We start from the raw sequence: 18381 nt of genomic DNA, 5'->3' as shown, positions 1-18381 counted from the left end.
TTTTCAATTAAAGCCATATTAAAAGGCGTTTTATTTGTGTACATACATTTGTCAAGCAACCCGAAGATTACATCGGCGATAGGCTACAAGCACACCTATAAAACCTATAAGCAACTCAAGGTCCATTATTTAGGTTTTCAACAGAAACGTAGTGAAACGTTACACGTTTCGTACGACCGTCGTGACCCTGGTGGTACGGAACTGCAATTACGAGAGTTGCCAATCCGGAGCCAAATTGCCAGGGTCGGGCGATATAAATAGAAGGCGCGGCATGGACGGTTTCCCGATTATGCTCGGGATAATTGCACCTCTGGTTTCCAGAAGCAGATAAACTTGTTTGCTGTAGAGTTTAGATTGTAAAAAACTAGAATGCACCGAAGGAAGTGTTTTGGCACATTGGCAAACCGCTGACGGCTAATAACAACTTGGACTCGGGTGTTTTTCCAGATGCTATAGTCTTCACAGTGAATCGCAAATCGCGCAATTATGCTTAACCAGCACTCGGATCGTTGGTTTGAGATCTGATGCCAAATTAATAAAGGAATACCTGCATGGATTTGCGATCCAGCCAACGATTTTCATCTTGAAACACAACTTTATCAAATAATATTAGGTTAACAACTATAGAGGTAGTTAACCTAATAACACTAAAGGAAATTACGGCTTATTAACCTGGTCAGCGTAGTATTTAAACGATTTGATTACAATTTTTTGCTTGTTTAAGCATAGTTATGACGTCATTGGTATCGGATTGCGGTACTTTTTTTCTAAAATATCGGTATCGGAGTATCGGACATTCCCCACACCGAAGAAAGTGTTTTGGCATATTGGCAAACCGCTGACGGCTATAATAACAACTTGGACTCGGGTGTTTTTCCAGATGCTAGGTTTCACAGTAAAACGTATATCGCGCAATTATGCCAGTACTCGGATCATTGCTTGACTTATAGATTGTAGGTTGTAAATACCAATGCACAAAGTAGGAATGTCCGATAGTATCGGATCGGAGCCGATACCCGATGCCAAGTGATAGTATCGATACTCATCCGAACACAGGGGTGGTATCGGTGCCGATCCGATAGTAAATTCATATAGGAATATCAGGTTCGATTTACGATCCAACCAGCGATTTTTATCTTGAAACACAAATTTATCAAATAAACAAAAATATTTTTATTACATAATACAACTAATGGCAACTAAAAGAAAATGTTGGCATATTAAGCTGAAAACATGATATTTAAACCATTTGATTTCAATTTTTGGCTTGCTTGAGCATATTAATGACGTCATTTGGTATCGAATCAGTCCGCGATACTTTTTGTCCAAAATATCGTGTACCGGTATCGGATTATTATATTAAGTATCGGACATCCCTGCAACGATACTCGTCCGATACTGGGGTGGTATCGGTACTCGTCCGATACTAGGGTGGTATCGGTACTCGTCCGATACTGGGGTGGTATCGGTGCCGATCGATACCAAATTAACATGGGAATATTATCCTGGATTTGCCATCCAACCAGCGTTTTTATCTTGAAACACAAATTTATCAAATAATATTAGGTTATAACAACTATAAAGTTGTTTGGCGAAAGCAGCTTATAAAAAAAAGGTTGATGAAACTATTTTCTGCTAAAAATAGTAAAGTTTTCTTCGTTTATTTGAAATATTTTTATGTTTTTTTCGATCTATAGGGTTTAAATTAGGTGTCGGATTAGTGAGTTGTCCTGTTTTCTTACAGGACGTTTATCGTTGGAAATTACCACCTCTGATGTGTAATTCGTGCGCAAAGTTGGCCAGCTGGCGTGTTGTTAGTCGCACTTTTGTCGTCGACTCGACAATTTGTTACACCGTTCAACAACCGGCCATTATTGTCGTACGCGGCATTTTCTTTCCCAGCGCGGCTGCACGTTTCTCATTTGCACCTACGGGCGATGGCGTGAAGGCGACAGACCAGACTTATTGCGTGTTTTTCGCCAGACATAAAAGATAGATAGCACCTTTTTAGATGGATAACAATTTGTCGTCAATTTTTGTATTTTATTAATGTTCCAAATAAAATAATATCATACCTAATATGAAGCGACAGATATACGTTTAAAGACTGGCCCGTTTAACTCGGGCGTTGGCGTGTAGGCTACAGACGTATTGCGGTTCGGTACGATTGTACGCCCTTTTTATTTTTATTACGTGCTAATAAGTTCCACGGCCGAAAAAAGCCCACTTGACTTGACTTGAGTCTTTTGGATATATGACTTGGGTTGAGTCATTGTTCAAAATCGTACGAGCTTAAAAATTCTAATAGTTTAAGAACGTGACTTAAAGTTGACTTTCTCTATTTATGACTTGACTGGGATTTGTTATTTATTCAAAAAGACTTGACTTGGACCAAAGTTATTTTACAAACTACATGACTTGAACTTAGGTCATATTAAATAAATGACTTGTTTACAACACTGGGATATAAGATTGTACGCCTGTGCCGAGAATCTACTTCTCATGAGACCGACGCCGCCACCAATTGGGAGAAACAGGCGTTTCGGGCACCTGCCCGAGTAATTAGCCAGGCGCACCCTCCCGGCCATTTGTAATTGCCGGCCGCGCAAATGCCTTCAAAGCCTGACGCTGTAATTGGCGCTCTTCGCATCAAGGATCCTTCGCAGAGGCGATTGGGCGCTTTTGCTGCCAATGTTAAAACTTCGATTCATAATGATCCTTTTTTGCTTATATCAGTAGCATTTTAGCCGACATCATTGAATTTATAGTTTGATAATTGAGATTGTAAGGCTGCCATACGTAAGGTTCAAAGTTATGATGTCGAGGCATTTTTTATAGGATGATCCGTTTTGTGCCTTAATGATTTTTTTTAGTTCAATATGATAAAAATGAGTTAACAGTTTATTGATTAAGTTTGAAGCACCGGAATATGGAAATGAAGTATCTAATGATAAAATGTTTTTTTTTAATTTGTCAGTTGTAATGCCGTCACCGACAAAATTATTCTGTATTGGATTTGATATTCTTACTATACGTCTTACTACAACCTCCAGCCATGATGCTCCAAACCTTCTAGCTTCCTTGCCAACGATAAGATCAGCTTATTCAGATTTTATTTTGAGTGAAATATACAATCTTTTTGGCGTTTGTTTTTGGTCATAACATAAACCCAAGAGGCGCTGATAAACTCAGCTCTTATCTCGCAATATACGTGGGGGAAACTTTGCCAGTCTGCATCGGATAAATAAGAAACGGCCGCATATGACGTAACATAGGCTGAGCAGTAGATTTCCCGTGAACTCATCCGTGTTTGATGCAAAAATACCTTTAGTGCAATTTGCTCCCGGGACAGTTTAAATTATCCAGGCCTTTTTATTATAAATCAAATACCTATAGCGAAGCAAAACATGCCTATATGGTAAGTACAGTGGTAATTGTGTCTTGAGAACCTCACTTTAGTTTGCAAAAGGCGAATCTTTGTAAGAAAAATGTAAACTTTTGCAAAAAGCTAATATCTATTCAGGAAAATCGTATTCAACGTATTATCGAAAATTATCGAAAACGAGTTGTTTTTTTCTCGTAAAAAGGCGTAACATTCTATTTTGAGATGATGACGATAGTGAGACAGCCGCTAATGGGGAAGCCAAGTGCAACTGTTTATTATAACGATAATTCGTATTCAACGTATTATCGAAAACGAGTTGTTGTTTTTTTCATAAAAAGGCGTAACATTCTATTTTCAGATGATGACGAATGTCCGGCAGACGCTAATGGAAAGCCAAGTGCAACTGTTGAGTATAACAATGTGTCGATGACGGGTTGTTTCATTGCCTAAAGCGTTAGGATGCTATTCTTTTTTTTTTCATTTAAACTCTTTAGGGCTTAAGTGCAAAAGCGAGTAAACGCAAAATATTGTAATTTGACTAATGCATTTTTATTCCCCTGAAAGCTTTGTTTTAAAGCAAGGTGTCAAATTGGCATTAAATAGTTAAAATATATAAAATGTCTCAACGATTTCCTTCGCAAAACATTGTTGTACAAAGATGACCAGGTAAATCGGTTGTACCTAGTTTTAGCAAAGGGTCATTTTAAGTCCAATGTCTGGTTAGCTGGATTTCTGGGTTCCGCATTTGCAAAGGATCAGCATTAGACAGTGTGTATTGTCGTGGGTGTGTACGCCTAGTCGCCCACGTATTATGGGCTAGCTTAGAATACCGCCTTATAAGTAGCCATCTCCATTTTACAGCCCTTTGTTATTTGGCTTTGCTACTTAAAATAGTGACCAAGGTCGTGCCTTTTCTATCTTTGAGACTTATTTTTGTCGCCGTCAAATCAGACGTCTTTTAAATACGACCTGTTATCGCGTCATTTTGATTTGTTTTAAGGATAAAATAGATCGAAATAGTGCTCGATAAAATGGAAGCCTAGTGTGTTTAAATTGATAAGAAAAAAAAGCAAAAGGGTAAAAAACATAATAATAATTGCATTAAATATTTAAATGAAAGCCAAAAGTATTGGAAAAACAGAAACCTGGCGTTTTTCCGAGTACATGTTTAGCCCTGGACCTTTTTGTTTCGCTATGCGGTCAAAAACAAAATGGGAAAATTAGAATACCGCTTTAAAACGTACACGTCTCGAGTCACTGTCAAGTCCAGCAACAGTGGCGGTTTTTGCGGTCGTATTTTGTCGAGGCTCGGGTAAAAGACAAAAAAAGAAGACGGTCGGACGTCGTAAAACGCGCGAAGTTTGGCGCGATGTAGCTCCAGGCGAAATGTCGAGGCGTTTTTCTGAGGCAAAGCACTAGCGTCGTTCGCTTTTGCGGATGTCCAAGTGTCGCGGTACCCGCCCGTTACAAGGAACACTCCCAGTGAGCCACTTGCACCTTCAGCGCACCTATAGTCTGTCGTGCTCTGGCATCTGAAAGACAAGTTGGTTTCGCTTAAGGTGAGGCTGGCGGCTTGTAATAGCAGCTTTTACTGAGGTTGAGGTTGAGGTTTAGTTTATAAAGGAGCTTTGAGGCTTTGAACCAAGCTGAACTGCAACCATTAACCACGTCACGTTTCTTTGTCCAGTTATTTTTAGCCTTCTAATGCAGTGAGTTTTCAGTAGGATTTAAGAGATAATTTAACAGCTCGCGATAAACGTTAGACGGCGAATTGGTTGCCAGTTTGTGTGTTTGAACTCAAGACAGTTAGTAAGACGAATTCAATTGTTTTTGTTATCGCCTTTTACTGGCTTTTTAACAAGCTTTGTCTGACGTTGTTCAAGTACATTTGCTCAAACGAAATGGTTGTCGCTATGTGGAGGTTGATTTTTTTAAATTTGCATGTAGAACAGTTGCATTTTAAAAACCTCTTTGTTTATAAGCTTTTTGATCGTTAACAACATGGTTTGTGAGATTAAGACTTGGTGTTATAGTTTCTTGTGGTCTACTCTTTGCCAGAACGAGTAGGCCGATTAAAAAAGACTACTTAGCGTGAATTTTATCCTAAACAAAAATATATCAGAGTGTATCCGAGAATTACCTTTGAAATATAGCTCATCCAAAACGCGTGGTACGGCTTAGACCTTATTTTTACATCAAGGTGAGAGAAAATAATGTTTTAAACAGTTTAAAAGCAGTACGTCACAATTTTATAAGTCGAAAGAGAGTTTTATTGTTCATTCGGTTGATTAAGTTTTTGTTACGAGACTTAAATAAAACTGTTCTTGTTACCTAGGCCTTACGCAGTAATCCATTTGACAAAATTCAGTAAATATGAGTTCGGCTTGCGCAGGTTTGCCTTTTTAGTTCTTTTCAGGCGATTATTTAATTAATTAGGAAAAAACGTCCAAAGAAACTAAGACAGTATTAACGCTGTAAATCTTTAACGATTTTAACTGGCAAAAGTTTTGCTTTTTATTTCTCAACAGGGCAGTTCTACAACATCTTAAGGCATATCATTAAAGTATTTAAGACACCTGTAGTTGAATACGGAACCTATCTTCTTTACGTGTAACTCCAAGTGCGCCCGTGTCTAAAAAAATAGACCTGCTTCATGTTCAAGAAATCCTGACAAAGCGACGATGTAAAATGTCCCAACACCTGATACGGACAAGCCTAATACAGAGGAATAAACCACTAGTCAAGACCTGGATTCGAACCCTTAAGCTCTCGCTTTTGGTCCCAGTTCTTTGTTGTTTGCTTTTGATTGGAATTTCCTTCTCAGGACAAAGTGAGTGAATTTGTTTTGTTACGATTTTATTTTAATTTCAGTAGAAATAACAATATTCAGCAGTATACAGCAGGCGATTACATACACAGTTTAACTTAGGGTTATCAGGTGGCACTATAAAAAGACAAATTGTATTTTATTCTCGACAAGCTTACGCACAACCGTGCTTTATAAGATCAAAGAAGAAAAAGCCTAGTTGTGTGAAAGCTTGTCTAGAATTTAATACAATTTGTCTCTTTATAGTGCCACTTGATTACCCTATATAGAATTAGACAAATGCGGCAATTTATAAAGACAGTTTAACTTGATATTTGCATGGAACAGTTAATTGATACATAAGGTGGCCGTGAAATATAAAACACGGCAAAGTCGCTTTACTTAAAATTGTTGTGGCAGTTTAGGCCTTGGAATTTATGTGATGCCAAAATATCGATGACTTACTGTGCTGGAAGTCTGTGTTTCGAATCAAATCATTCAGAATTTAAGCAGATTACGCGATTTTTTGGCTTAACCACGATCTTTAATTAATTTGATTACTTTTTTTAAGGTTGATTAGAATTTTCTTAATTCCCAACCTTTTTTGCTTTTTTCTGTAATAATTATGGCCATTCATTGATATATTTTATTAAACTTAAAGAATTCAATTTTTTCTCGAAATTTTCCAGCGTACGTCAATGGCTGAAAAATACTGTATAATGTCGAGCTACTGACACTGTAAGCTTGTGTTCGGCCTAAACATGGGATTTTAGGATAAAACGCATTTCCAACTACTAATATCTCAATTTTCAAGGAATGTTTTTGCCAATAAGTCAGACTACAAAATACTTCTAGAATTTAGCCGAATCCTACAAATATAACTCCTCGCTTTTGAAATATGTAAACATAGCGTTTTTTAGAACTTTTTTTTAGTCGTTACAATCACCACTATATAAGCATGGTGCAAAAGCTACACCTACTACCATAAGAAATGACAGCTGATCTACGGGGTACTTTTTGCTGCGGCAATTGACCGTTATTCTTTTTGCGACCAACCCAGTTCAGTTCGTGTAAGTCGAAGCAGCCCAAACAGTTTAATCCAGCAGCAGCTGAGTTGGCGTGAGTTCAAGAGTCACACGAGTCTGTTTGGCTCGCAAAGTCACTTGTAATCTGCCCAATATGCTTGAGGTGTGTTGGACAGCGGGCCACTGCCGCTTCTGGCCGCATCAAGTATTGCTGCTTCTTCCCCAGTGGTCAAGCAAGCCGTTTTAAAATTAAGTCCCAATCAAGTCATTGGAAAAATCTTAGGACCAAGTCAAGTCATTTTTTAAAGGAACTTAAGTGCACGTCAAGTCATTTTGAATCAATAACAAGTCAAGTCCTAGTCATCAATAGAGCAAGTCAATTTCAAGTCCTTGTTATAAAAATTGAACGTTAACCCATTAAAATCGGTAAACTATTACGATTATGAGCAGTAACTCAACTAAAAAATTTCGCAAAAGGGAAGATATAGCAAGAAAATAAGATAAAGAACCCAATTTCACAATAACTTGTTTACAAAAACACTTAGCCCAAGTATAAAATACAGAAAAAATGCAGTCAATTTATCAAGCGTTTGCCCAAGACAGCTATCCACCTTATCTGCTCCATATCCGAAAGCTGTCCGGCGTTTTTCGGTTCTTACTGATGGCAAACCATGACAAGGAAAATACCTTCGTCCACTAAGTCCACTAATCCGATTGACGGCGGCTTACAAGCGGGCCATTTTTCTTGGCCACTGCGCCAAATGGGCCGGATCTCTTTTTAGACTACAGCGCAGTTTTTTTCTGTTTTTGAGTAAAATTCTTCTACATGCTGCTTTTTGGTAAAACGTGGAGGAAAAGTAACAATCTAAACTCGAGCAGGCAGTACAATAATGACTAAAAGTCAATTAAGTGCACTTAAGTCACTGTTGTAAAATGACTTGACTTGACTTGTGTCTTTTGGACAAAGTGACTCGAATTGACTTAAATGGCTTGGGTTGGAATGAACTGTTTGCGTTAAGCATTTTCCAATATAAAATTTGGTTATTTATCTTATGTTTTGCACAAAAAACAATTGGCTTGCTATATGTTTTATTTTGTGTTATTGTTTTTGAGTTACTGCTAAAAAAACAAAAACCTATAAATCGGTTATAAATCGGCAAGTCAAAACTTAAAAAATTATAATTTTGAAATTTGGTAAAACAAAGCATAACTATTAGCCATAAAAGTGAACGTGTAAACAATTAGCGCCTTAGGCCGTATTTTATTTGAGTTATATAACCACTTCTTAGGCGTTTTTGGCCTCTAAATTTTACAGTAAGCCGCCAATCCAAACTGCGAGTAATGGCTGTCGAAAATAACAGTAAAATCACTTTGTTGAACGTTGTTCGGATTTCGTTTGCCTAATTGTTGTTTGTTTGTTTGTCTACCGAAAGTTGAACGCGTGCCTCCAACGGCTGTTTATTTTTATTTACGACTGTTTCCGTGCAGAGTTGATTTTCTCCATCGCTTTACGGGGCGAACTTCGAATTTCAGAAACCTCTAATTATTTCGAAGCATAATGGTTGAAGGTTGAAGTAAGACGTAGTAAGAATATCAAAGCCCATACAGAAGTAGGTATCATTTTGGACGTTTCGAATAACTCTTTATTCATTTTCAACATCAAGTTATTTGAAACGTTCAAAAAGATTCCTACTCTCTGTATTTCATATTTTTCTACGTTAAGCTATAGCTGCCCATATATATAACCATTCATTGAACATTAATAAAGAGTTATTTGACACACGTTCAAAGTGATACCTACTTCTGTATGGGCTTTGATATTCCCACTGATTATTTTGTAGTTTGTTTTGAGGATTGGAAATTGTGTTTGATGAAGAGTTAGGATTCTTTACAAATCTCCAATCTTTCTTTCGAACTTATTTTCAATTAAGCTTAAAAAGATTGAAAGCAAAACAGAGTGGCGGTTGTCATGTTTAGGGCGTTGGTTGTTCGGGTGATTCACGCTGTTTATAGCAAATAGGACGGTCGGTGAATTCAACGTTCATGATTCGGCCAGGCTTCGTTCCTGAACGCCAGGCCATCGTCAATTTGCCAGCCCACGCAAACCCCATGCGGCCGTATTATCAGCTGACAACTTATTCTGTTTCCGAACATTGCTCAAATTAAATAGCTGCACATAAACAACAAACTCTTAGAGTCAGAATAATAAATCGGCAAAGGCCCCCCAAAAATGTCTGCTTTTGCGTACATTTCTGCTCTTGAGTAATCTATTAATGGATTTTAACTGTATTTTTGAAGTTAATAAACCCTGTTATAAAGTATGGGTATACCAGTTAGCCAAGTCAGTTTTCTTTCGAATGGTTTCATCTTTTCAAACTGTTTTTATGCATAAATTTTTCCTAATTTTTAATTAGTATTGGGCCATATTTAAAAGTTTAGGAGTGTTATCTGCTTTTCAACTGTTTTGATGCATAAATTTTTCCTAATTTTTAATTACTGTTGGGCCTTATTTAAAAGTTTAGGAGTGTTATCTGCTGGGCAAGCGTTATTGTGACATTGATGTCATCACCTATATACCACCTAAATTAACAAATCCAAAAATAAATTTGTTTTTTTATGGGCATGTGGCATTCTTTAAAACGGTAAAAAATAGCCTCTACTTTAGTTTCGTCTTCGAGTGCTTAACTCGTTTACGATACATTCGGCCCAATATTGTCGATTTAGAAGGTTAAAACCACACTTTATGACGTCCGAAACGTCGTCGGTCGTGGTGGTTCACGTCCAAACTGACGACAATCACATCGGATCAGAGACCAATAATGGCGTTCGATTGCAAGGGAGCCGTGTGTAAAACCGCTTTGTGGCCAGCCCAGAGGCGGGAAAATCCCACGTGACGACCACCGCGAGGACTGCTCCGAGGTTAAACTGCCAACTTGTGTTGCCATGACATCCAACGCGCTTGCAAAGTTTTATCAGAAGCCGCAATCTGTAAATAAAACAGCCGTAGAGCGTCTTCGGAGCCCCTAGGCCTTAAAGTCTTGAAGAAAATTGCTGAAGGAAAGCAATTGGCGCACGTCTTGACCATAATTTGACGCAAAATGGAGGCTTTGTTGTCGATAGGCGACCACGACCACTCAGACTGGCTCGGTTTTGCGCCACACTCGCCCAAATTGACATAAACACTTTGTAAGCCAGTTAGAGCAACTGAATCGTGCCCGGCTCAATTCCAGCAGCTATACATGTCGAGGGGCGCGTAAACGATTAGGTATCTGCCTTTTTCATTGTGCTTATTTGCATAAAATGGCCTAAAACAACCAGTTTTGGAGTACTAAAATATGTTTAAAATAGCTTTATAATAAATTGGAAAACGAAAAAGGTCGAGTAGATCGACATCATCTTGATTAAGACGTTTTGATACGAACTTGTATCTATAGTTAATGTTCATTATCAAGCTACATAACAGACTTGTACTTAGTGTACACATGTTTAAAATATATTTTTAAAATAAATTCAAGATCTATTCAAAGTTCATTGATCAATGAGGCAAAACATATTGTTTAGAGAATTTGTAGGAATTTATTCGACAAATAAAAATGCGCATAGTATTTTTCTTATATTGCCAGAACATGTTAATTTAAAATCGATTTTATGTCACCTTAATTTATAATTTTACGTATTCCGAAAAAAAAAAAGATTTATCTATTTTCGTCCAACATTTACGTTAAAATTAAAGTCTAAAATAACAGACGCACTGATAAACGTGAGAATGTATTCAGCAACAGAAATATTCGTACCCCTACCAATTTCGCCAGAAATATCCCTTAAACTTTTCACGCAGTTTCAACAACCGCTTATTTGGCGGAAATCCTTCTCTCAGGCATGTCACCTTCAGGCGACCTTGACTCTTCCCGGTCGCAAATTGACGTCACGGCGATTAAATGACAACTTTAAAGCCGCAATTCGTCGCTGTGAGATTAAATGGGCGCAGTGTAACTGAAGAACTGCCCAAGTCGAACGTTTTGAGGGACAGGAGTATATATGTTGATGTGTATCTATTGGTACATGGGCGTATCTATAGAGCAGTGGTTCCAACCTTTTTTGGCTTACGGCAACCTTCATAAAATGTAAATATTTCGCGGCAGCCTTTCTAGCAATTCCGCTAGCTGGTTAACTGCGATGTCGTAATAAGCTAATTTGAAACAGTACACATTTCGCATACTTACCTGACGGGGGTCTTTAACCGTGACCATGGAGGCGGTTGGCCCAAGGCGAGGCCTTCCATTGCACTTCGGCTTGGCTGACCCTTGCGATTACCCCCCCCCCCACAACAAAAAACAAAAAAACAGTACACATTCCAACTGTACAAGAAGTACAAAAGTACTTCAATTTGTTGCGACTCAATCGCATACGAAAAAATGTAACAAAAAGCTCACCAAAAGATAAAAATCGGAATCCGCAAGAATTAATTATTACTCGGCATCCTTGAGTGTTAAAACAGCAGTCAAGCACCCGGTTAGGAACTACTGGTATAGTTATACTAACGTCAGTTAAGGTATTGGCGCTTTTAATACAAATGCTGACAAAATTTGCAATTTTTTGTCACAAGAAACATTATTGATGCTCCTTTATGCTTTATGCGGACCCAAGTTTGTAATTTCTGTTGGTAAGGAAATATTATTTTACACAGCTCTAACTAAGGCTTAATATTACTAGATTTAAATGCTTTTTATTGATTTAATCAAGGGTTTAATCTAGCTTTTTGACTAGTCGAAAAACTTATTTCATTTTTACCTTTTTTGGAAAGTTGTTGGCGCTCTTAATGAATAATCTTTTTTGGGTCAAGCTGGAAAGTTTTGCAATCAGATGTTAGCGCTAAACGAGCTCGTTGTTGTCGCAAAAAGCATAAGCTTATTTCATTTCGATGCAATTGGCCGCCAGGCATAACATTTGATACCGATAAATCTCACCCATCAGTGGACGATAGCGATATGCAGTGATCGTTTGCCGAGATAAGCAAGGTATCAACACTCTCTTATTTCTTGCGCCACCTTTTTCAAAGTTGGCTTGGCCAGAGCGCTAAATCTAGTGCTATATGAATGATAAATTGGGTGTTTGACAAATTTGAGTCTTGGGTTTATTACCGACCGGTAATTTTAGGTTGTCGAACAGTCTTTGACTCTTTGAACAGGTTGTTTTATTGCGTCGTTCATATTTGGCAAGAGTTGCTAAAACTTCACTTTGAGAAACGACGGCATCTAAGGGTGTCTGTTGTGAAACAGAAGTGTTTACAAATGTTACTCAGCGAAATTTAATTTACCTGTAAAAAATGCAAACTTTTTTAAAGGACGAGGAAAACTTAACACAAAACTAAAATTGGAAATCTAAAAAGTATTTACAAGATGGACTGTACATTGTACAATATGAATATTTCACAGGCATATTTGTATCTATATTTTAGAGCATTTACCTATTTTTGTGTGTTTTATGAATTTCAGACCTCAAGTCCATCAATCCGTTCATCAAGGGTTCGAGCTTGCGCATTTCCGATTATGACGTCGGAACGCATAGAGTTGTTAAACGGCAATTTGATCTAGAAGAGGGTTAGTGTCGCGCTTTTAACTGTACTGGCACTGAGTATAAAAATTAAACTAAGAACGATACATACTAAATTATAAAGATTAACAGACGAGTAAATTACATATACCTTCTCAGACTGTATCAAGGTCATTGAATTCATTGACTGGTGGATTATTTTAGCCGAGATACATACTTTCATTAGGTGTTATTCGTCGTTGTATATCATCTGACAGTCTGTACATCATGTATGGTGCATAATAATTAGTTATCTGAAGAGTAGTTAATGTACCGCGTTTTTTAAAAAATGATAATATTTTGATATAAATTACCATAAATTGCAAAATCAAAAAGGTCGAGTATATCGACATCATCTTGATTAAGACTTTTCGATGCGCAATGGTATCAGCTTCAATTAATGTGACTAAGAAGTAAGTCAAAACATCACTTATATCAAGTGGTTTATACCTGAAGATGATACAAGTTCGTATCAAAACCTCTTAATTAAGATAATGCTTATCTACTAAAACTTGATTAATGACTATTTTTAATAATCTACAAAATAGTTTTATACTAAAGCATTCCCGCATCCACATTACGGAGATTTTCTTCTGTTTAGGCGGTAATAACGGAAGGCGATTTGACCCAATTCCAATTTCCCGCGTCTCGATTCCCGAAGAGGAGCGAGATGACGTCATAACCGGAAGTGGCGTTGACGCACCCGGAAGTTTCCATGTTCTCAATCCGCACCTTCCCTATGTCAACCACTCGGCTCTCCAGAAGTTCTTCCCCCATATCAACCCAGCGGCTCTCCAGATGTTCGCGCAAGGAAACAACAACAGCCGATTTCTCACCCCTCAAAACGACAGTAATTCAGCCCCTCGTTCAACCCAGCCACCCACTGTGTACCCAACAACCCGAACTGAGCCATTCACGTTCCCAACGGAAGTGAGTATTTTCGCCTTGGACTCGTTTTTAGTTGAGGGTGGAGTTAGTGGAAGGCCGACTTATACCAACACAAACCCGACAGATGGAAATGCCCTCTCTTATCCCACTGTTTCTACAAGCCTTTCTGATACAACCAGCAGTCCGAAAACCACTTTTGCAGCCTCAACTGAGGTTGTTAGCGCCCGGTTAGAAAAAACGTCAGCCACTTTGAGGATATCTACGCCAGTGGTTGAATTCAGTTCCACATTGGTTCTCTCGTCATCCACCACAAAACGTTCAGAAACTTCCACGAGCCAACCAACCTCGTCTACAATTCGGACAACTGGGAGCCACGTAGCTTTCATCACAGCACAGGATGAACATGAAACAAGCATACCAGGAACTAAACCAAGCAATCTAGAAACATCAAATCAGCCACAAATACCCACAAACCAACCGGATACTATCAATCAAGTACACTCGACAACTAATAAAGCAGAAACTGTCGCAAACAATCCAGTCGCAAGTCAACTAAACACAATCCCAACCAAAATCGAAACCACCACGCGAAGACCAGTATCGGTCTCAAAACCACCAGAAGACACCACTACGAATCGACAACCACCAACCAGCGTGGTAGAACCATCGCCACCATTATCAGGTTGATATAATGGTTGTTGTTTTTTAATATAATGTTTATTTTTATTAAGGAGTTATATGACAATTAAGGTTGAAGGTTTTGGTTCAATGATATATGAGGCGTATTTTTTGTACCCTGAATAGAAATAATTACAGTATCAATTATTTGTCTATTTAAATCTTTATTGTTTCTTAGAATTAGCATTTGTATGTCACTGTAGCATTGTTTACGCACTAATTACAAGCCGTAATCTGAGAAGTTCAACATACGGTTAATTGAAAGGTCCTAAAACGGCCGAGAATTACTTTTCATGGATTATAAAAATCTGCCTAATTCTACGTAATGTTCTAAATATAGAGAGAAAGATGGCAGTTTCATTATCTACTCAAAACACGTGTTGCGTTGAATGTATTCCACTAAATTTGGTAAGATACTAAGCGACACATTCGAGGGTTCACATAAACAACTAGTAAATAATTGTAAAACTGTTCGTCAGGCTAAATTTTATTAAAGTACCAACGTTTTGACCACCAATTCGGCCTATCTTTTTCAGGGCAGTATAATGGCAATATAGGCTAACAAAAAATATACAGCAGATATACAGCATACTAGACAAACAACAAAGAAAAACACAATGGACCATGTTCTAAACCACGGGGTGCGATAAACAACCGATAACCGAACAATGCGAAAAACGAGGATGCAACTTTAGAGCCGTTGAAGTGACGTAGTTTACGCATCCCGGACAATGCTTGTTTGTGCTGCAACGGTTCCAAGTGACACCGAATCTCCCCACGCCCTTTAGCCGAGCAAAACCAGCCTTAAGCGTTGCTTGTGCTTCAGATTATTCCACCGCCTTCCAGTCAAGCCAAACCGCTGAAGTCACCTCGAGCAACCTTCCAAGCGATAAACTTACTGAAGACCGAAGCCATCAGCTGAGAAGACAACTGGCCCTGGCCATCGTTTTGCCAATTGTCCTGATGTCGTTTGTGGTGTCAGCCGCCCTTGCATGGGTTTTCGCATTTAAGCCGAGCTGGGATAGGAATCGAAGAGTGGGCATTGTCAATCAACCGGTAAGTTCTCCATAGAGTTTGTTTAACATAAGTGACCAACTTTTACTTGTATGTTTTAAAACGCACAACATTTTTTGCAGAATAATCGCTGGAGCGAGGTTGTAGTTTGACGTAGAATATTTAAGTGTTTTATAGGATCTGATATTCATCGTACGTCTAACAATATTTGTTGTACTATTTTGGGAGTGTAAAATCTGCAACAAGAATTACAAATTCATAAGCATTTAAGTACAAATATAGGTCTTACGACAGAAGTGCGGCCAATTTGTTACAGAAATGAAAGTTACAGAAATTGTGATATACTGTCTCTTTTTTCTGTTTAAATTTTTTAAAATGGAACCTGATTATGTCCTGTAAAAATCCATAACAGACTCGCTTAATGTAGTGTTTCGATATCAAAGTATTTAAAAATATTGTTGGCAAATTCGACACTTTTAAAGTAAAACATTTGTTGGATACATAAACGCTGGGCGCAACTGAAAGTTATGCTTGATAGCACTGTTTATCTATTTTCCAACATCTGGTTTACTTTGCTATTAAAAAGATATACATCAATGCATTTTTCTAATTAACTATCAATTTGTAGATTGAAACGTCATCAGTTGTATTTCGTACTTTTCTATTGTATTTTCGCCATTTTTTCATCCAATATTTGTATCGAGCAATTCAAACTCTATTGTTTAAAAAGAAAAACAACTGGCTGCAACACATGAAATTTTAACAGCAGATTGTTGTTTAAACTCAAGTCTCAAACTACAGCAGTGACGTCATCTATTTCTATCGCAGGTCGCCAATGGCAACAATCACCACCACCGCACTCCTGGTTCCGGTTCGTCGGACATATCGTCCCGGGAATCAATCAAGCATAACGGAGATGAAATACGTAACGAAGCGTGGCCGGAAAACGGCAGAATGGTGACCCCGAACCCTGTTTGAGAAGATATGTCGCAAGAACATGTCGCTGAATTCTAAAACAGCCTATGGGTTCCCCAAAGTAAAAGTTTGTCAATGGGTTGGGTAGGATTGACATAAAAACGATGCTCTTTGTTGACAGTGATAAGCAAAGATTAAACCCGAAAGAAATAATTTGTCAATTCATTGGGGGGAATAGGATGCTATGTTTTAAATACCAAAGAAAAAGTTTTAGCCTTTTTTATGTCATCTTATAGTGTTGTTACTTATCAATTGATGAGTTTTTCCTTTAACATAATTAAAAAGGGATACCGGTTATCAAAATCCACCACAGCCCACACTAATAACCTCAAGAATCAATGATATAACTGTTTCATGCCTGTCTTATTGATGAATAGTTCTCTTGTGTCCTATGGAACGCACACATTAAACGAAGTGCCAAAACTCAATTTGGCCAGTCAGTTAGGTAAAAGCATATTGTACTACAGCGCGCTTCATACATACGTTGAAGTTCTGCCAAATATTGTTGTTGTTGTTTTACGTTTTATTTGCTTTTTATTATTCGGATTTACGCCTTTGCTGACTGCGTTTCTGCTAAAAAGCGGTTTTAGCGACACTCATTTCCCTTTTACATCGCGTCCATTGCCTCAGGGTTCGTTGCATAACTATTATTTCTTGCTCAATCGCACAAAATACGGGTCCAAAGTGCATAGAGCTCCAATGTTGTAAACAAGCTTTTTGAAATGACTTAAATCAAAATTAAGTCATTTGAAAAATAACTCAAGTCCAGGTCAAGTCATTTTTTAACAAATAGCAAGTCTAGTCCCATATCCAAGCCATTTCTACAACAAGTCAAATTCAAATCACGTCATTGTAATTCGAAATAAATTTGTTAGTCATACAAAAAACGTTCTATTCCGAGTAATATGTTGTATACCGGTACTTAAAACGATACTAATAGCAGTTACCGTTTTCCACATTTAATCGTTGACTTGAATGACCTATTTTAACTAAATTATACTCAATTAAATCAATTGAATTCAATTTATTTGCGTGAACCACTTAGGTCCAAGTCAGGTCATTTGAAAACAGTGACTAAAATGGACCAAAGTCAAGTCGTTGAACAATAACAGTTTACTGACTTAAGTCATTACAACTCTGTTGAGCTTAGTTAATCACACAATTACACGATAGCTTATCGGTTGTTGTTTGCCTTGTTTCATGTCGCTATTCGTATCGCGCGAAGGGTTACACTTTATTATTGACGCATTTTGAGACACGAGCCGCCTTAGCCACTGAATCATTTCAATTTGTTCCGCCCTCTAATCGACACTGTATTCATGTCCAGTAGGTTTGTTCCCATCTGCCAGCTGGAACGTTATCAAAGCACTTATTGTTTGCATATACCGAATTAAAATTCCTGTAAGTGTTTTGATTATAACCTTACATTTTGATTAGCATCAACAAACGAACAACACCAAACAGACCATATTGCAATTTTAGACTTATAAATTAACCTACTGCTTTTTGTTTATTCGATTTCAGTTTTTTGTTACAGTTCTGTTTGTCGGCAGTGTCAATAGATTTGCACGTCGTTTTATAGCAAGCGTTAATTGCGAAAAAAGTCTTAAATGTGTTTTCTACGGTTGGAGAAAGTTTTCTTCAATTTTGTTTTGACGGTTATTTTGCTTTGAGCTTATTTTGTGTTTTGACTTTATACGCATTATGCTGTTTAGAAGACGAAAGACTTCTTGTCTCGAACTTATCTATTTGCAAATAAATTTTCTTGATATGATTCTTCGAAATAATCCAATTTCTTTTACCTGTTGAAAAGCTGCCGCAGTGTGTTGATAAAGTAGGCTCCTAGCAAACTGCAAAGAGTAACAGAAGTTTTTGTAAGAACAAAGGCTGCTTCACCTGCGACCCACAAAGCCTTATGAAGTGGTCCGCGATCAAATTTTAAATATATTTGAACAAATTAAAGTTTTTATTAAAGTAATCACAGCTTTGAGTTTTCTAATTTTCGCTACAAAGACAAC

The 18381-nt window shown here is 37.7% G+C and overlaps 1 protein-coding gene across 1 annotated transcript; it reads left to right on the top strand.

Annotated features, from left to right (window-relative positions):
- The first annotated feature begins 5978 nt into the window (after window positions 1-5978).
- On the top strand, window positions 5979-18137 carry LOC146133666 (uncharacterized). Its single transcript, XM_083397413.1, has 5 exons — window positions 5979-6215; window positions 12712-12816; window positions 13410-14378; window positions 15201-15430; window positions 16217-18137. The coding sequence occupies exons 1-5, from the start codon at window positions 6074-6076 to the stop codon at window positions 16364-16366; spliced, it is 1596 nt and encodes a 531-aa protein (XP_083253539.1). The 5' UTR covers window positions 5979-6073; the 3' UTR covers window positions 16367-18137.
- The last annotated feature ends 244 nt before the right edge of the window (window positions 18138-18381 follow it).

The sequence above is a fragment of the Ascidiella aspersa genome, chromosome 9 (genome assembly GCF_963924565.1).
Source record: "Ascidiella aspersa chromosome 9, kaAscAspe10.2, whole genome shotgun sequence".
Lineage (NCBI taxonomy): Eukaryota > Metazoa > Chordata > Ascidiacea > Phlebobranchia > Ascidiidae > Ascidiella > Ascidiella aspersa.
This window is presented reverse-complemented; position numbering and strand designations above follow the sequence as displayed.